The sequence below is a fragment of the Hylobates moloch genome, unplaced genomic scaffold (assembly GCF_009828535.3).
Source record: "Hylobates moloch isolate HMO894 unplaced genomic scaffold, HMol_V3 SCAFFOLD_2, whole genome shotgun sequence".
Classification (NCBI taxonomy): domain Eukaryota; kingdom Metazoa; phylum Chordata; class Mammalia; order Primates; family Hylobatidae; genus Hylobates; species Hylobates moloch.
In genome coordinates, this window is record NW_026652277.1 from 144,777,409 (window position 1) to 144,798,889 (window position 21,481).

Genomic DNA, 21,481 nt, shown 5'->3' on the forward strand with positions numbered 1-21,481 from the left:
TGTCTTACCAGATGACTGGTAATGTGCCCTAGAGTCCTCCTTGTTTTTAGGGAAAACTTAATGGTTAGGAAATACCTAACGAGAAATAAATGTCCTTTTCTTTTATAGTTTCTACAGTTCCTGACTCACTTTAGATTGACTACTGGTGATCAGTAAAACGACTATAAATAGCGCAGTTTTAACTCTACCTTAATGGGTTCCGTTTTGCAGTAGGTCATTTGTTCATGAACTTATCATTTCTACTTCACTCCTAATGTGCTCTTCTTTGGGTAGTTATCTCCATTAAATCGTGTTTATGAGTCTTTTTTAGTCCATGAAGGATTTTCAAATCTTGCCATAAAGTGGGGAAAGCTCCATGTAAAAGTGGGGTGGAAGTCTGGGCTTCCTGACAGAGTTAATCCTGCTAGTTAAGGGGGCTCTTTGGGATAATATGGGTTCCAATGAGTCACTAGGCCAAATCCCAATAACCGCAATTGCCAAAAGTAATTAGACTGAAGAAAGCCAGGCTCCTTGGGAGGAAGGTCATCACAGCGAGCTTTAGCCATTGCTCCAACGTCAGACCTAGTTACTTGTCCCTAAGGATGGAGAGCAATCATGAGTTCCAGAGAGTAGGAAATATACCAGAAAACAATGCTTTTTCACTAATTTTTTTTTTCTCAATAGGTTATTTACCATAAGCGTGCAAGAGATGGAAATACGTCATCAGTATGTGCAGTTTATGTCACTATCCTCATAAACCACCTTGTTTGCCTGTGTGAATGTACATGCCTACATAGAGAACTCCCAATTCATCACTACAAGTTCTCCTCCTCCCTTTCTGAGTAGATAAAGAACTGAAAGAATCTAATCTAAGTTCATAAAAGAAGGTGTCTGACTAGCATGGAAATGGAAGGGAAGGAATTCTTGTAAACATCCTTAGGTCAACTTAAATATCACATTATTGAAGTAACATTTGGCAACAAGAAAATGGTAGTACATTATATCAGGCAAGCAATTCTAAAATATCTGGGGCTAGAACAAACTTATGATTTCTTGTACTGAAAATAATTCACTTTAGAAACATGGTGCTGTAAGTATCTAAGTAGAAATTATCAACAAGTAAGTGGTGCTGTAATTTTAAGCTTTCAATATTTGAGAAATTAAAAGATTGTTAAACCTTTCCCTAGGAAAATACTCAAGTAGCACAAAAGTATTCTTGCTCAATATCCAAAGTAGAAGTTTGCCTTTGAAACCATTGGCTTGGATACCCAGAAAAGATAGTCCATCACTTTATGTGACGGATCTTTAATTGAACAAAGACACTGTCCTTAGAGTGGTAAGTTTCAAATTCCTTTATGAGTCAGAATGACTTCAGTGTATTTCAGTACTCTTTTGAGCTTAGACTACCAGTTCTCTGTTTAAATATGTGGATAAGTGATATTGCTTATTTTAAATCTACAGACAGGAAGTCAAACTCTTTTTCTAGCAGGCTTTTTCTGGCAACTGGAAATCGCCAGGTATCATTTGGCAGACAAATAAACCCTGTCCTTGTGCACTGCACACATCTAATAGTTATCATGACCTGACTGTCACTATGGCCAATATTGTGGAACAATATATTTAATTTTCTTTCGTCTTAAATTGACAATAAGATAACCAAAGAACAGAAGAATCCTAATTTTGGAAAAACTTAGCAAAATTTTTTTGCTGTGTTTACTTGTACCACTGGTCATGTAGTTTCTGCCATAAAATACAAACAGTATGGACAAATGCTGCTTGACCACAAACTGAGGACATACTGAGAAGCTACATATTTGTTTCTTATAGAATTTAGTTTTGTTTTTCAATTTATGATGAGTTTTTTTTTATCTGGAGTCCAAAAGGACCCTCATTGCTTGTTTGGTAACAAGGAACAAGGTCCAAACATGGTATCCTTAGCCCCTCTGACTGTAATTCACACACTCCCATTTCATGCCATCCTCAAGATGGTAACTCTCAGTCCCCTCCACAAAGACTGAATATAATTTTAAAAGGCCAGTCTTTCTTTCATATAGCACATTTCTAAGACATCCAGCCAACTTTCCAGTTCTATCCAGAGCTTGATGTAGATCCAAGCTTTTAACATAGATCAGTGGGATTTCCTTGGAGGCCAATTAGGCTTGCAGTATCGCATAGATGCATACTTGGCCCTAGAACAATCAATAACATTTGCTATCATATCCAGCCTGTGTTTTTAAACCTGTGGGCATTATGTAACCATACTCCAAAGTTCAGTTTCTAACAGAATAAGGGAGAGTTGCAGCAAGAGAACCTCCAAATGATTTCATGCTATAACTACCATCTTCAGTATCCATGTGGACATCCCATTGACATTCCAGGAATTCATTTTAAACTGTTTGCCTCTGAACTGAGTATGTACTCTAAGGAGAGCCTACGATCCAAGAAACCTTCATGTAATAGCTTTTACCCAAACTATTTAATTCACAAGCTGTTGGGCTGAAGTGCTCTAGGTAATCAGATAAGAACACATTCAAATGAAAATTGCCAAGATTTTCCAGTGCAGGATATTTTCGTCACCCTTCCTAGCTCAAACTCACTTCCTTATCCACTCCCCAAATTCTAAACCACTACTAAGATGAGTTGAACAGTCTTAATTTTATAATCTTCCATAGAAAAAATAAGGACACAGACAGCCGAGTTAATTTATAAAACAGTGCTGCATTTATCTTGGCAGATGTCAGTTTTCCCCCCACTAACTCTTTCATGCTGACTACTTAGCAACTCATGGAGGATCAAGTCATCCCTATGTATTAAGCACCTTGAGAACCATTGCACAGAGTAAGTTTGGTGTGTCTCTTCACACACTTCTTGTACAATTTCTTTCCTCATAGACAATTTATTCACTGGGTCTCTGAAACCTAAATAATCCCTTTACTTTAAACCTGAAGCAAATGGAGAGTCATTTTTACAAGAGCAATAAACTAAAGTGGCTGTTCAAACACTTTACTTGAATTGCTCTGGGCACTGAAATCCCTTTTTGTTAATACAAACCCTTCATATTCTAGCAGGAAAAACCCTGAAATTCTAGGGTTGCTTAAAATTGTATAACCAGGAATCTCCCCTCTCCCCCAACACCAGCCCCCTGATCCTGAGAGTATGCCAGTAATTTTGCAGGATTCATTCTGACAAACTGTTCTGGTGTAAATGTTTATAGAAATCCTTTCCACTAGAGATTAAACAAAGTTTAAGTAACTGTGCCTAAATGATAGATCTTAGTAGTGTTTGCAACAGCAGGTCTGATGCTATCTGATGCAAAGATTCTGATACTGTATACTAGAGAAAAGGCTAAAGGAAAAAGAATCGAGAGAGGAGTTAGTATGAACTGTATGTAATTGGAACTGCAAAATATTATTTTAAGTTATCTCTATACAGATGAGTTTTTTTAATGTGAACAGGATATAAGGGAAATGAGTTCATTTAAATTGAAAAATAGTAAAAACTGACTACTGGTGCTTTAATGGCTTAAAAAAAGTGGGGGCAATTACAAATCTTATCATCATGCCAGTTCAAATGCAATTCTTGGCTAGTTCTCCAAATTCTCACCAAAATGAAGTAACATATCTGAGATCCGATCTGATGTAAGCTCTGGTATCCATATTATTATTATTCAAAAACTACTAAAAGGGATAACTGCTGAGCTCTAAGCCTTATATTGAATATTATTTATTAAAACAGGGTAGTACCCTAGGCCTCAAGAGGTGAAAGCAAACCAGTGTTCCCTTTCTGTGCTTTCCTGTTTGCACAGCATTTTCAAGTGTTTATTGTATACTAGGGGATTACACAGTTAAGGAATTAAAAACCTCAGAAACTTCATTGACTGAATTTCAAATTAATGCTACAGCATGAATGATTCCTGTGATACTTGACTAGGAAAGGCATATGTCATTTAGACTAATTAATATTTCCTCCTTCCCTTAATGATTTAAGGCCTACCTTAAAATTTAAGAACCCATGAATCTTAATTTCATTTCTTTGTTGGTAAGTCACAATATGAGATTTCTTCTTAATACCTAGAGATTATTTCCTCATTACAGACATAGGATTTTTTAAATTTTAAGATTTTTTTGTGAAAAACCATTTTAGAAAAGTTCAATGTAAATAATGTTAAAACATATGCAATGGAACTTTACTCCTTTTTGTTTTGCTTCAAACATAATGGCAGTCATTCACTGCTAAGTTTCCAATTGAATCCTATTTAAATACTGTATTTGCTATAAATGAGCAAGGAAAATAATCAAAAAGGACCCATGGAATATGAAATAGAGACTTTATAAACTTAATTGGAAGATAATCCTGTCTTTCTAATTACCTTCTTAGAATCTAGATGTTCTTGATTTGACTATAGTGAGAAAAATCCCACCTTAGGAGGCAGAGACATTGATGTTAATTTATATATTGCTATATAATTTAGACAAATCATTTAGTCTGTGATTTGACTGTATCCACTATACAAATGAATTCATAATCTTTCATTCATCTGAAAGCAGAAAACTGATCTTAAAGTCCACTCCTCCAACAGTAAGATCAATGAGCTTTCCCTTTTCATCTTTGCTGCATGCTCTAACCTTAGATAGTTGTCCGTCCAAATGTCTAGAATGCTGAGTTACGGCTAGAATTCAAAAGTTTAAGTTTCTTTTTGCACATTCATGGAAGTTTTAGACTACATTTTTAAAAAGCTAACAAGCCAAAAAAGGAATCTTGTTAGGGGAAAAATATGGAAAAATCAAAATTGAACTCAGCACTAACTACAATATCATACATTCATTTATTTATTTAATAGCTCTTTATTAAACAGTTATTACGTGCCAAAATTACAAAAATGAGCAAAACACACCTGGAACTTGCCCTCGTAGTATTTCACAGTGGTTAAGGAAAGAAAATATTAATTCAGAATTTAAAAAATAATATTTGGCTAAAGATAAATTAGAGCACTTTAGATATCATTTCTAAGCCGAATAGTACCTCTTTTTTTATTTGTTTAAATAGCATTGGAAATTAATTAGTTTACAATAAACCTAATACCTACCCAGATTTTTCTCTGGGAAACAGAGACAAAGCTGAACAAGACCACATATGGGGATGAAGCAGGAAGGTGGAAGGAAGATTAGCTGAAAACATGGGAATTTATTAGGCCTTCTGTTATTTTCTTGTCTTAAAATTTATGAGCAATGAATAGGACTCATTACTTAGCATGCCATTTGTGACAGTCATAGGAAGTATGCTATTGTCCACTTTAAATGTAGTTAGCATTTTTAAGTAAGCCTTGTAATGGTGTGGCATAGCTTGGCTGAGTGAATTTCCATTTTTGGCACATTGACTAATTTCTATAGCTGAACTTTCACACTAGTTCATCAACTGGAATTACTTTTCCCAAATACTAACATATTGTATGTTTTAAAACAGTGCATTTTTTGTCCATCTCTCTGAAGCATTTTCAAACCTTTTATGGTAAACCCATGACCACCACATAAAACATACAAGTCAATCTACTTAAAGCACCAGTTTGGCAAATATATGTCAACAAGTTATTTGGATTCTTATGTAACTCGGTTGATGACCTTTCCTAACCTCAGTTGATAGCTTTAAAGATATCAGTTGCCAAAATTCAGAGTCTTGAAAATAACTTGATTCAATTCTTTTTGGTATGTGATCACTGACTTGTAAAGGTCTTTAAGTAAAGAAAGGCTACTACCAGCTACTTCCACATGTTTATCTCATGGAACCTTCACAACAATTTCATGAGGTATTATTCCATTTTATAAATAAAGAAATTGAGGCTGAAAACAACTAAGGAACAGATCAAAATGACACAGTCAGAGATGGTAAACCTAAACTGTACATCTAGATCTTCTGACCTAATGAATAGCTTTCCCCAATACACTCTGCTTTTCATTAAGCCTGTAAAAGAGAATGCCAGAGGAGGTTTAAATGAAAAACAGTTATCTTTGCAACTGAGATGGAACTACTAATACCTCATTAGACAAAACATGAGGGTGTGAGAAAATAAACCAGACTACTTGACAGAAAGGTTACTGAGGAAGGGCCAGGCCAAGTTTTTTAACTGTTTTTAAATCAGAGGCCCAATAAGATTGCAACTATTGGCTGGGCGTGGTGGCTCACGCCTGTAATCCCAGCAATTTGGGAGGCCAAGGTGGGCAGATTACAAGGTCAAGAGATGGAGACCATCCTAGCCAACGTGGTGAAACCCCATCTCTACTAAAAATATAAAAAATTAGCCAGGTTTGGTGGCGCATGCCTGTAGTCCCAGCTACTCGGGAGGCTGAGGCAGGAGAATTGCTTGAACCCAGGAGGCAGAGATTGCAGTGAGCCGAAATCGTGCCACCGCACTCCAGCCTGGCGACAGAGTGAGAATCCATTAAAAAAAAAAAAAAAAAATCACAACTATTGTTCTTAAAAGATCCCTCTGATTGGTAATGGTAGCAGTAGTAGTAGTAGGAAATGGGAAGATGTGAACTCTATTAATCAGGGAGGTAGAATCTGTAAGAAAGGTGATTGGAGAAAAGGATAAGGAGGGCTCCTAGATTTCTCACTGTAGCATCTTCATGGTGCCATTTGCTACAACAGAAAAGCACATGTCGACTAGATGTAGTGGCTCTCACAGGTAATCCCAGCATTTTGGGAGGCCAAGGAGGGCAAATCTCCTGAGCCCAGGAGTTCAAGACCAGCCTGGGCAACATGGCTAAACCCTATCTGTACAAAAAATACCAAAATTAGCCGGGCATGGTGGCTCAAACCTGTAGTCTCAGCTACTGTGGGGGCTGAAGTGAGAGTATCACTTGAACCTTGGAGTTTGAGGCTGGAGTAAGCAGTAATCATGCCTCTGCATTCCAGCCTAAGCAACAAACTGAGACCCTGCCTCAAAAAAAAAAAAAAAAAAAAAAAAAAAAAAAGGCACATGTCAATTAAGTGTACAATAGTCTTAATACCTAGGAAGATTTTTGTGAATTATATATGCAACATAAACCACTCATGTTACTGAAGAAGATAAAGAGAGACCAGAGAAGTCCGCAGTGGAGCCAAGAGTAGAAATAACTCCTGTGGCCATTCTGTAATACCAAATGCTACACAGCAGATGGTTCCAAGGGTTGACCTTCCAGAGAAGGGCTCTGTGGATCCTCTGCCAGTCTGATTTCTTATGTGTTTAATAATTGCCTTTTTGGAGAGAATTATCTGTTCATTGACTGAGGAGTTGCTTCACAGTCTCTTTATTTCCTTACTCCAAGATATGCCAAACTTTAAAAAGTTACAGTAACCTGTTGCCCTAAACTAAGATGGCTCATGACAAGGCACAATTTTAAAAAACAAACCAATTACACATGTCGTACTCTCATCAAACACAGTTATCCGTTTCCTCATCAAACATATTCTATTCCTGGGAATGAGGAAGGTTCAAATCTGATCCTGAGCTGGAAAAGTATCATTTTGCCCATTATTAGCAATAACGTATATTAATATGATTTTGTACAGCATATAGACACTTTCTCATAGTCTTATTTGACTTTTTTCTCACCCTTTTGGAACGGGCAGAACAGGTGTTATCATACTCATTTCACAATTAAAGCTCAAAGATGGTAAGTGATTTGTATGGTATCACAAGGCTGGTAAGTTGCAAAACTTAGCCTCAAAGTTCTTGTAGGGGGATAGTTGTTTTGTTTTTCTACAGTTCTATGACTTTTCCCACACTACCACAGTTCTCATATATCTACCCTGAAGTTCCTACTATTCGTATAATTCCTTTGGATTTGACAAGAAAGGCATGTAGATTACAGGAAATCTTTATTATAGATGAGATTCTTACTAGCTGACAATGTGAACTGGCAGATCTTTAACGTCCTGTCCCATTTGAATACCCATGAATGAGCTTATTGTGGGGAGGAGATACTGAAGCAAGAGCATCAAGCATTGTTTGGCAAACTGTCTTCAGGAAAAAGCAGAAAACTTGCTGGGTGTTCTCTATGGTAGTAGAACTTTCTGAGAGAAATGGTTGAGTTTTGATAGACTGAGATGTGTATTAATAAATGTTGTTACAGGCTGGGCACGGTGACTCATGCCTGTAATCCGCACTTTGGGAGGCTGAGGCGGGCGGATCACTTGAGGTCAGGAGTTTAAGACCAGACTGGCCAAATGGTGAAACCACGTCTTTCCTAAAAATATAAAAATTAGACAGCCATGTTGGTGTGAACCTGTAGTCCCAGCTACTTGGGAGGCTGAGGCAGGAGAATCGCTTGAACCCAGGAGGCAGAGGTTGCAGTCAGCGGAATTGGTGCCACTGCATTCCAAACTGGGTGACAGAGACTCCATCTCAATAAATAAGTAAATAAATATCATTATAAGATAATTGTATGGGCTTTCCCCAAGTATCATGATATTTGTTTTACTAGACATAATCAAGTAGACTGTTACAGGGAAGCAGTTTGAACTAGATACCTCTAAAGTTCCCAAAGTTTATGATTCTATTGGCCGGAAGCTGACTATATGGATCTCAATATTCTCATCTGCAAATTTAAGGGAGAAGGAAGAGCTTCAAGAGCCCTTTAAATTCCACAGGTAAATTCACCATCCTCTCAGATATTATGTATGTATTCCCACATAAAGCATTTTGTTCGTAACATTTTCCCTCTTTCTCCCTTTCCATTTGTCTCAGTTTTTCTTTCCCTTGAAGTTCCATAACCATTCCTAACTGCTCTCTGTAGTCTTTAGATAGCTCAATTATCAATAATTGCTCCTGCCTTTTAATTTGTTGCAAAAAAATTCTAGTCTATACATTTATGGTTTTTAGAATATTAAAGTATTATTTTATTAATTGTATTGTAGGCTTCTTGAGTCAGAGACTATCTTTTGTCTCTCAGTATGATCAGTACCTAGAAGACTGCTTCCAGTAATCATTGAATAAACAATTATTTATGAAGATAATAATAATGTAATACTGAAAGTGTGGTATTTATATCACCTTCGTCAGATTCACCTGGGATGCTTCTTATCAATGCAGTTACCTAAATCCACTAGATTCACTTCCAAATCAAAATATTTGGGAGTGGCATCTTACCTCGTCATTGTAAACAAGTAATCCAGGCCATTTTTACACACAGTAAAGTTTTAGAATCCTTAGACCTTTGGTTTCTCTGTACCATACAGACCTTTGGTTTCTCAGTACCATATTGGTATCATTTCTATGCCATATCTTACCTTTTTCAGTCTGTTTAAGTAGGTGTGTGTCTTCAGTGAGCAGCTAGTGCCTCAGAGGTCTTCTTACCCCGGATGTTTGTGACTCCTGTTAAAGTCTGTGTCTATGGTCCTTAAAAAGTAACCACTCTCTATGACTGTTAGTGAGTTTCTGGTTCCCCAAGCTTCTCACACCTCCTGTATTAGAAGCCTCAGTATGTGCCCTCTTTTCTAAGAGTTATTATTGGATAAAGCTGCCCACTGCTTCAAATACGGATGATGATAACACAGGATGAGTTTAGTGCCTCTTGAGTTAAACAAAGTGTTTTATACCTATGATTTTGATTATTGCCTGTGAGAGTCCTAGGCACTTTACACAGCATCTCACTTAATCCTCTCAATATATATCAAGCAGATATTCCGGTGTTACAGATGAGGAAGCCTAGGCTCAAACAAATTAAACAAATTTTGTCTAAATATATAATCAGACTGGAAATTCGTTTAAACAGATAATTGATTATATTCATCTTTGTATGCTCACCTACTAGAACACTGTGTGGATGTTGAATAATTTAATTTTTTAAATGAATAACTGGATAAAAAATAAATACTGGTAACTCAGCTAGAAAACATGAGAACTAGGGTTCAAAACCAGACTCTAAATGAGTGCAGAGCCGGTACCTCTTCACCCTGTCCCTGTGCTCGTCTAGGAAGTGTGCAGGACCCATTTCTGAATGAGGTCACAATGCAGGGAGCCATGCACGTAAGTATAAAGATGCATCATACTTACAAAGGTGCATGTATATTCCTCTTCAATTCTGTTAGCAATTTTGTGAATCTAGGGAAAAAAAGCATTTATTTTCTTTGCTCAGAATTTTATATGTGATACATAAAGCTGGATTTTTAAAAATTGGTATACTCACTATTTGTACATCTTCTAGTGCCTGTTGAAATACCACAAGTCTCTCACTTGCTGTTTACTTATGCTAAGTCTTCAGCCATCAGATATGCTACTTTAGCATGCTATGTAGCACAAATATCCAAGTTTATTCATAATATAACAAAGTGGAGTTTGTTTTTAGCACAAACTGAAGTTTGTTTCATTCAAGAATGTGGAGTTAGTAGTTATGGACCACTCATGCAGATTCATTACCATTAAACTATCACATTTTCTGTTTATGTTGATTTCTAATTATTTCTAACCTTAAAAAAAAAAAAAAAGGAATGCCTCTCTCAGCCAGACCACAGCACATAATGATTCCCACTGTTGGATGAACACTGTTGGATCTGTCTCATGAAAAACGCTGTTATTACCACCCACTAACTCATCAACAGGTCCTGGCTCTCTACAGAATCTGGGTCTCATCACCCCCATCCACCCCCTCTTGTCCTCTATTCACCTCCACTTGGGAACATGGCCACTTGGAGAAGGGGAGGCTTTCCCTCTCTTAGCAACAGCTGGGGATATTGATTCAGTACCTTACATTTTACACTCGTAGCAGAGTGCATTCACTTTACAAAGGATTTTTCTACTTACGATTAGGGAAAAAACACCTCTTTATTTTTGGTTCTGTGAGTAGTTTGTAACAGTTTCAATAGCAGCATCAACTGTAGCTAGTCTGTTGGTCACAGGAAAGTTCATATGGTTTTTACTACTTTTGAAGCATCAAATTTGAAATTAGTCCATAGATTTTTAATTCATTTAAGGAATTAAAGAACATAATATTAAGATACTAAAAGAAATATTAAATTAGAAGTGAAAAGCACAGTGCTGTTACTCTAAGTTATTTAGACTGTTTCAATACGCATTGCTAATGGTAAGAATTTAGAAAAATACAAGAAAAGATTTTTTTGCTTTTTATTCTTTGTTTGTTCTTATGACCTTTTATGTATTTGATAACTTTTTTACTTCTCCCCACTTATTCCCACACACACACACACACACATACACAGAATGAAAATTAAAATCCCAAAGCAAACTAAAATTACTGCTAGAGAAAGATGGGGAGGAACAGAGGAGAAACGAGATAGTCCCAAGAGCAAAACACATGTAGATTGATGCACAGCCTCTTCAAAGATTGGATTCTGGATGTAAATCCCCAAGTTTGTTGCTAGTTAGAGCATTTTCCTCTAATATACAAGTTAAAAAGAGAACATGTCTTCATGGAATACAAGATGCTGGTTCTGTTCCAAGATCCATAAAATTAACACAAATTAAAGTAACTATATCAGGCAAAATGTGTTCTTTCCTTTCCTTCTAATATTTACTTAGAAACGCAGAGGTTACATGTACTTAGGCTTTTTACTTTGGCCCTCAAGGGATGGGAGGATCTGGCTCCAACCACCCTTTGTAACTCATTTTATAGCACTCAACGCACTGCAGCCTCATTGGTACCTGTCATGTTGCTCCTTGTGCCCAGCTTCTCCTATGGCTTTATACTGTTTGCATTGCTGGTGCTCTACCTGAAATACTCTTCCTGGGTTTGCATGATGACTCCTCCTTATTCTGCAGGCCTTGGCTAAGGAGTAGCCTTAAAGGGTCTTCCCTGATATGTATTTAAGGAAGCTTCCCAGAGTTATTCTCTGCCTTATTCACCTGTTTGCTGCCTTAACAACACTTGTTACAATCTTTAATCATTTGATTCCTTGTTTACTTACTTATTAACTGATGAACATCATGTCTTCAGGAACTGGATTTCTTATTCAGTCCTGCCTTTCCTGCATCACATGAAATGTTGAGCACACTGTGGGTGAAATTTTTATTGAAAACCTTAATCATAGTTTCCTCAGTGTATCCATATACAGTGAAGCCTACTTGCATCTATCTTTCATTTCTAGTCCTGATTTTGGACTAGCTGTGGTTAGGCAAAGCATAGCCTTCAGTTACCAGGTTGGCTTTGAGCTCCCAAATATTCATCATATCTTAGATTTCATGAATTCTACAGCTACCATCATTTGCTAGCCATTTTCTTAATATTTTGGGCTGACTTGATTTTAGTGGAAAGCCTAGCTATTTGCTGTTTAATGTTAGGTTTGTTTTATTGCTGTGGCTTTATTTTAAAGTATTTATAGAATATAAATATTAGACTCCCTTCGGGAAATTATTATTCAGTAAGAGAAAAAGAAAGATTTTCCAAGTTCTCAAAGAAACCATTTCCATTAAAAACAGTATGTTTCCCCACATAATAATAATGGTGGCGCACCAACTGGGCTGTATTCAGCAGCTGGTGAAGACATTCCTCTCTGAGACTCTTAGGAATTCTGTCAACTTTTGGTGTAGGCACAAACTTTCAGATTAGATGTTGATTTAGTAGGATAAAAGATACAGCAGACTCTATTATCCTAGCTGTTAAAGTTCAATTAATGTATGTACTTTTGAGTTTGATGAAAGACCAATAGAATTTGCATGTAGGTGTGTGTGTGCATGCATGGGCATGCATGCATGCATATGTATATGTATATACACACACATATGTGTGTGTATCCATATACACATGCGCACACATACAAACACACGTGCACATATTTAAATATGTATATTTAAATAGCATAGGTGAATTTTAATTTACTTAATGGTTAAAACATTGGTATATTAAAACCCTAAAACCATCAGATGATAAACAGTATTTCAAAAATGGCAGGGTCTGTATATATTTGGACATATAAATATCTGGTTCTTTCAATAAGTTATCAATAAAAAATAATAATGAATAAACCTGTACTCACCCAAATATCATAGTTTGATAATCCAAAAGGAGTGTTGTATCCAAATAAGTAATTATATTTATTCAAAAAATATTTTGTTCATATTTTGCTATCTATACCTAACTTTCTCAAGTTGCCTAAATGGTTGTAGAGACCTAGCCATTGTCGGCTCTACTTGCAAGCTTTAACACATGAACAAATAAGAAACACTGACTCTGAATATTTTCTTGGGTTGACTGGGCACAAGTTTAGAGAGACAGCCAAATAATTCAAATTTTTAACATTAGACTTTTCTTAAAGTGAACATTGCCAAACATTCCAGAGGAATCGGGAAACATCTCTTAATTTTCAATAAATGTAATATTACTCCAAACTTAAATGTGGCTCCATAATAATCAAGTCCCAAGATATGGTAGAAATGTGTTGTCCTAACTTAGGCAAGAAAAATCGCCACATTTTCTCTAAGGGAATGAATTACTAAAGTAAATGACACATAAAAAAACCATTATTACTTCACTTTGAATGATTGATTTCATAATTAAGCATTCAAAGTTTATGTAATTTGCAACTTGATTTCTTTGCCAGATATTCATAGGCATAGCCCACTTCAATTATTGTAGATACTTTCTGTTAAATATTTACTACTTTAATATTTTTATTATTCTTTCTTTCTGGTTTTTTTTTTTTTTTTTGTTTGTTTGTTTTGACAAGGTCTCTCTCTGTCATGCAGGCTGGAGTGCAATGGTACAATCTTGGCTCACTGGAACCTGGGCCTTCTGTGCTCAAAGGATCCTCCCACCTCAGCCTCCTGAGTAGCTGGGACCACAGGCATGTGTCACTGTGCCCAGCTAATTTTTTTTTTTTTTGGTAGAAACAGGGTTTTGCTGTGTTGCCCAGGCTAGTCTCAAACTCCTTGGCTCAAGGAAAGTGCTGGGATTACAGTTGTGAGCCACTGCACCTAACAACACATTTATTATTTTTTTAAAAAATAGCTTTTTTATGTGTATTGTGTTCATTCCTTCAATAATCAAAAACACTTTATTGAGAACCTATTCAATAAATAGCTTCCTTGAATAGAAGGTGGGAATTATCTCAAATTCCTGAATCTATAGAGGAAAAAGGAAGAAGAAATTATCAAACCATGAGAACTCTTCCCTCAGGAAGTGTAGTCAATGTGAGCACACTTCTAAAAAGAGAAGGCATGGCAGAAAGGACAGATGTAAAAAAAACTTTGATTATAGAATTCATTTGGTCTCTTCTCTCTACTCTGTCTGTTAAGGCCACTGCATACAGAAAAACAGGCAGTGAATGTTGTGCAGACAAGTATGCTTTGGAGAGACTTTCTATATGATGTTTTTATTATTGTTAAAAATAACTTAGATCAAATTTGTGAATTTATTAATTTTTAATTAGATTATAAAATCTTTATTACTTTTATGTATCTGGCACTTCTTTACAACTCAGTCAAACCTGTCTTATTAGTCTAAAGTCTACTAAAATTTACATTTCTGGAAATTAGCTACAAATAAATGATCATCAGCAGTAATTGGCAGCATGCAATAATGGATTTTTTTCACATGACAACTTACAATAGATGTTAGTACATTTGTAACTGAGCTTTAGAAGTGAATTAACGTAAAGCAAATGCTTAAAGCTTGCATTTAAGTCACAGAAACAGAATTTAGTTCCCAATACTGCATTAGTTGATACATCATAAACATTGAAAACAAGTAGCCAAAGGTTGTATATTGACCAAATATTCTGGCTCCATTTAAAATTCTGTATTCTGGATGTTTTATCAAAGTTGAATTAACTCTTATGATAATAGCAAGTCTCTTAGGAATGGTTGCATCAGTTATGTATCACAAGTTAAAGGTTATCAAATAGTAGGAAGCCTTCTTAACAGATAGTGAAATTGAAGTTTCTTACTCAGGGAGTGTTGACAGTTCAGACACTGAAAGTAGGTTTAAGTTATGTATCAGTGTACACCCTTTTTGTACAACTAACCATAATAAACAAGTTAAGAAATAATAGTTCCCTCTTTCTTAATTCTAAGGATAGACATATTAATTTCACTGTGTATGTGACACATTTTTAGTAGAAAGTCCCAATTTAAAGTTTCTACGAATTCTGCCCATTTTCCCACTCATATCTACCCCCATTACACATCTAAAGTTTACTTATATATAAAGATATAGTTACCAGATATCAAAGATCTCTATTTTCACCTCTGATCTAAACTCACTATTTTTCTAGCAGGTTACAGCATTCCTTTGAGTCCAAGTTTGAAGTTTCAAAATAAATGATTATGATAGCTTCTACTTACTTATATCATAAGGCAATTACCACAGTTAATTTAGCTTTTGAGTATGCTTTGAAAGCAACAGTGAGTGACCTAGAAATTCAAAGTATTGTTTAAAGCTGCTGATAATACACTTTGTTCTCTTACCAAATGTCCCCTATTTTGCATGATGTCTTCCTTTTCTGTAATTTTTCAGTAGCTTCCATTTTTTTTTTTTTGAGACAGAGTCTCACTCTGTCACCCAGGCTGGAGTGGAATGGTGCGATCTGCGCTCACTTTAACCTCCAACTCCCAGGCTCAAGCAGTTACGGTAGCTGGGATTACAGACGTGCACCACCACACTGGGCTAATTTTTGTATTGTTAGTAGAGACGGAGTTTCACCGTGTTAGCCAGGCTGGTCTCAAACTCCTGGCCTCATGTAATCAGCCCACCTTGGCCTCCCAAAGTGCTGGGATTAGAGGCATGAGCCAGCCACCATGCCAGGCCCAGTAGCTCCCATGCTTTTTCTAATTAAGTAGCCACCATCAGAGACTCATGTGTACATCTCCAACAGCCACTCCAAAGTAAGCTCCATCTGTTAAACATCACTCTCGGGATATTTCATAAAATCTGCAAAATTAATGATTCCAAGCCGGGTTTATCTTTTTAAACATCGGTATTCTATGCACCATGCCCTACCCTCCAACTGCAGGCTTTTACTGACCTGGTAGCCCCTCCCCTCTCTATTCACTGGCTGGACCTAGAAACATACCTTTTCAAATCCTCTTTCTTGTTCAGCCTACATGCCATTGGCCACTATATTTTGTTGGTACCACCTCCTAAATAACCTTGAAACATGCATCCCTTCCTCACTACATTATATTGCCTCTCCTGTACTTTAAGTTATCATCAGCCTTTTACCTCGACTACTACATTATTCTTCTCCTAGTTTGCATGCCTGTCACACTGCCAGGGAAATTTCCTTTCCAATTCAAATCTTATATTTCAATCACTGGTGTGATTGAAACACCCTATGTTTACAGAAGAATTTCATTGGCCTATCTCACAAAAGTTTCTGTAATCTAGATCTATTTTATGCTTCCAATCTTCTTGTTATTCCTCATATCTTCATTCCCCAATACTTATGCACCAGTTGCATCAAACTCATGCCAGTCTCCTTCCCAGCTTGGGTCATTGTGGTGTTTCCTTCTCTAGCCACACATGGCCACTTACGTACTGATAAACTCCAACTCGTTTTCTAAGATTAAGTTCAAACATTGAGATTCTGTGAAACTTTCCCTACCTCTCCACCAACAACTTCAAATAATAGTAGGAAAATATTGTTTGAAAAAGGTGATTTAGAAATGCAAAATGAAGTTAATATTGAATGGGGAATAAAAAGAAAGACACATGAGAAAGTAAAATTCTATTTTCTGTCTCAGAATCACAAGATTTTATGGCTGAAAGTGTTGTTACAGTCAATATAGACCAAAGTTTTTTGTGGTTTCCATATAAAAAGTAAAATCTCTTGCCTTAAAATGAAGTTTGGGAAATTTGTACTTAGTTGTGTAATACTGACTGTGTAATTTGTATGATCCTTATATGGCATTCAAGAAAGCTGTCACTACACTACATAACCATAAAAAAAATCTAGACTCATTGAATCTGAGCTTCACAGTCTCCATTTCTCTCTCTTCCCACAGCCAGCATTTAAACCTTCCTGAAGAAATAAGGTTTTCCATCATTTGATATTCAAAATTCATTGCCCATATTCAAAATTCACTGATTAAAACATAAAGTTTTATTGCAAGTTGGGACAACTAGGTCTTTCTTGCTTTTTCAAAAATCAAATTTTTAAAAACCCTTGCCTAGGAAGTCATTATATAAAAAAAAAAGGTAAAAAGAATTATTGTAGCACAATGTTGACTGTGCTGCATTTCATCAGTAAAAGTTCTAGAGACAGAGGGAATCAAGCAAGGTATTTTGGCACATCTCATAATTTCAGTGGATACAGTTACAATCATGAGACTTATTCAAAGCTCCCTCCTGAAGAACATTCCAAACATTCAAAAACTGTTTTTAAAATAAAATTTATCTTAAGGAATGTCCATTTTTGAAACGCTGAATATGTAAATCATGTTTATATTAATAATTGATATATTTAAAATTATATCATAATTGGCAAAAGTTTCAGAATACATAAAATTAGAATTGTGTGTTTTCTTTCAGCAGCCACATTTCAGAGATAGGGATGGACTGGCATGGACCAATATGGTCCATCTTTCTTAAACCCAGAGTCTCTTAGTGCCCTGAGTTTGAAGCACTTTTCTTTCAAGTTGAGGTCCACTCTTCTATAGACGATTCTATGAAAAGGTCTTACAAGTTTTTATCTACACCTCTCGCTTCTTGAAATGGATAATGATAGATTCCGAACACATGGAAATCTCTTGCCCCTTTTCCTTTTCAGGATCTTTGCAAGCTTACAATATGTACACGTTTTCTGTAAGTCACCAATGCTGAGTTACTGGCATGAAAAATGACCCTGTTACTTGGAAAGTAGTTTCACTTACAAGTCCCCCAGGCCCTGTAATGTCTAAACCTCCTGTGCCACTTTATGTGACTACCCCACCCCCACAGAGGAGCATGCACAGGAAAAGCAGACTTCCCTTCCCCCACACATTTCCTTAGTTTATTTACAAAACGTCTTGGAATGAGAATGAGCTGCTTGTGGTTCCTGTGGCTGATTCGGGGATGGTTTCCTACAGGCAGAGGATGCTGGTCAACCGAATGACCTCTCTGTAACTAACCCGTGCACCCCTGTGGTAAGGCTGTTTGGTCTTATAGGTACCTCTTCTAACTAAGCTTGGAGGGATTTGTTTTTGTGGTAAAGAACTCAGTAATAACCAAACGTCACTGTAAAGACAGATTTAATAATGTTAAGGTCCATCAGAGCCTACGCCTTCTACTACCAACAAGAGAAGCCAGAAATACACTGGGATGCCTTTATATTCCTGTGCATCAATCTTTCTTTCTCTAAGGATTATGTTTTTTTTTCTTTGGCATCTTCAAAGGACAATAAAGCTATTAGCAATATATTTGAGTGGAGAACACATTAGGAAAAGAAATCATCCTAAACACCAGCTATATGAGAAACGCCCGTTAGTCAGCAGTTTTTACCAGCTCATGCAGAGGTGATGATGACTATTTAATAGTCAAAAGAAGATTTAAAGTTGTGATGATCTTAAGCAAACATGAGTCTCCCAAATACTCATTTCTGTTTGTTCAGACTTGCTAATGAACACTCTTAACTCACACATTGGTAACTCTTGGAAACCCGGGAATATGTGTAACAGTGATTCTTAAGGTAGACTGGTCCATTCTCACCAAATATACATTTCACTCGAGTAAGTAGAAGATGAGGGCACAGAAATTGCAAGACTCCAGTTCCAAAAGAAAAAATATTGAACATAAATTACCATCAGTAGTCATATATGATCCACATGGAAACACTAGTGAGATAAGTATCACATTTTCACCATTATATCTATTTGAACTGGCAATTATTAAGCTCGTGTGAGAAGAAATATTTAATGAAGGGATTGTGGGGTGCTCAACAGTTAACATAGTTTCAGCATCAGTTTGCATTGGATCAAAAAGTAAAATTGTGTTCTCTAATACACCATAGTTCAAAACAGATATTATAAAACTTAGTGTCCTTACTCAAGTTAAGCCCTAGTGTACATTATTTTACTTACTGAAGAAATTAGAAACATATGCTTATCCTCCATTACATAAATGAAAAGCAAAGCAAATGTGTATTAATTTCACTGTGTAAATGAGCACAAAATTACCAGTCCCCAATCTCCCAGGGTGCTAGTTCAGTGAGGATATTATATATATGAAGAGAATATATATATATATATAATTAGTTATACATAATTATACAATATATATTATATGATAGAGAGAATATGTATACACACACATAAATATATAAGTCCTTTGAGGCTGTATATTCTTATTTTTCAAATGCCCAATTTTAAGAACTTTGAAATTAAAAACAATACATATGCTAAAGGGAAATAAAAGATCACAAAAAAAGATAGGAAAAAAATCCCACCTCATTCACCCATTACCAACAAATTGAAAGCTAATGAAAGGAAACATATATCCTGCCCAGAAAATGTCATTTAACTTTTATATCTGTGATTTAACCTTCATAATGTCTTTCTACATTTGTCTCCACAGTGCATCCTAACGTTAGTCAAGGCTGCCAAGGGGGCTGTGCAACGTGTTCAGATTACAATGGATGTTTGTCATGTAAGCCCAGACTATTTTTTGCTCTGGAAAGAATTGGCATGAAGCAGATTGGAGTATGTCTCTCTTCATGTCCAAGTGGATATTATGGAACTCGATATCCAGATATAAATAAGTGTACAAGTAAGTGCCTACACGAAATTGTATTTTTATCTCATCTTTGGTGACTTTTCCAGATTGAAATGGCCTCTAATATATTTGTGATATTCAGTGTTAAGTAAATGATAATGTTTATCTGATAATTAGGCTAAACCATACTTGGACTTAACCCTCAGAACCAGAAAATTTGTATCACTAACTTACAAAAAAGCACTCATGTTTTGGTTTTCTTTTTAATTATGAAAGCAAAGGCTGGGAATATGATTATTGCTCATTGAACCTATAGAAAAGTACTGCAAGCCTCAATTCCATCTGAGTTTCCATTATCAACACAAAATCTAAGTATTGACTAACTTGCCGAATCATTTCAGCTATTTTGACTTCAAGAGAGATTCTAGAGTAACTGAAACATTTATTTATCAATTGGAAGTAAATATTGGGAGTACCGTCATCTGGAACCTGAAAACCTATTTTTCACACTGAAGACCCAGGGACCTTTCTCAAAAATGTAAATTAGGAAATACCACTCTATTCAAATATCATATGTAGTTCCATCAATCTCTCCAAACTCATCTCCTACAACTCCCCCTCAACCATTTTGCACCAGCCTCACTTCCCTTCTCGTAAGATCTTCCCACCTCAAGCCTTTGCAATTATGTTCTACACTGGCTGCTCTAGCAGTTGGAAAGCTTTTTGTCTACATCTTTGCATAGCTGGCTGTCTTATTTCATTGATGATTTTCCTCATATGTCACCTTCTCAGAGAGACATTCCATGATCATCCTATCCAAAATAATCAGCCTGTTCTCCTTGTCAACCACCCTCCATCTCTTTTTCCCACCATTTGCTGTTGTTTCTTTGTTTTGTTTTCCAGAGCACTTATCACTCTGGAACTAGACTGCCTTGTTTCAAAAAGCAGTCTGATCTGTCATCCTGGGTTAGTTTTATAACCTTTGTGAGCCTCAGTTTCCTTATATGTAAAATGAAATTATACCAATGACTACCTCATTGGATTGTTGTGAACTTTAAATAACTTAATAATATTGTAAAGCATTATAGCAATCCTGGCTTACAGTAATCGCCATATAAGGGTGAACTATTGTTATTGTTTACTGTATCTCCTCTCCTAAGATGTAAACTTTCTGAAGCCTGACTCTTACTCCTCTTGTGCATTGCTGTCAACCAATATAAAAAACAATACCTGGCACATAGTAGGCAATCAAATATTTGTTGTAAGAATCAATAGCCCTCAAGAATGACACAAAGGTAATATCCTTTGTATGTTTTCTTAAGGTTCTGATGAAACATTTTCACTATCATTTAATATAAACAGATACTTCATCTTATAAATATTCTTGGCTCTATATATATATATATATATATATATATATAAGATTTTTTCATAGGGCAATCAGTACAATGATTTTAAAATCAATAACCAATGTACCTCAACTAAATCACTGTGGAGGAATCCTGAATTCAGTCTAACAAAACAATTTTGGACTTCAGATGTTTATTTGATACTAAAGTTGTGTGTGGCTGTGTCTGACACATGGAGAACTGGACCAATAGTTAAGAGAACATAATGCAAGCATATTTCTCTTTATTTTTTCTCTTTCAGAATGCAAAGCTGACTGTGATACCTGTTTCAACAAAAATTTCTGCACAAAATGTAAAAGTGGATTTTACTTACACCTTGGAAAGTGCCTTGACAATTGCCCAGAAGGGTTGGAAGCCAACAACCACACTATGGAGTGTGTCAATATTGGTAAGGAGAACCTGTAATAATTTGAGTAAGTGATAATGTCAGTCTCCATGGAGGTGCTTTTCAAAGTCCTTTGTCAGAAGAACTTGAAG

At 36.1% G+C, this 21,481-nt stretch overlaps 1 protein-coding gene and 1 long non-coding RNA gene across 3 annotated transcripts in view; one reads left to right on the forward strand and one right to left on the reverse strand.

Annotated features, from left to right (window-relative positions):
- The window catches only part of LOC131382877 (uncharacterized), a 202,721-nt gene that overhangs the window by 57,758 nt on the left and 123,482 nt on the right, over nucleotides 1-21,481 (reverse strand). The window lies entirely within an intron of this gene.
- RSPO3 (R-spondin 3) overlaps nucleotides 1-21,481 on the forward strand; it is an 80,694-nt gene that overhangs the window by 10,316 nt on the left and 48,897 nt on the right. For both annotated transcript variants that reach the window (XM_032158592.2, XM_058435544.1), the window contains exons 2-3: nucleotides 19,458-19,649; nucleotides 21,246-21,392. In XM_032158592.2, the coding sequence (XP_032014483.1) occupies nucleotides 19,458-19,649; nucleotides 21,246-21,392 (339 nt within the window). The remainder of the gene's footprint in view (nucleotides 1-19,457; nucleotides 19,650-21,245; nucleotides 21,393-21,481) is intronic.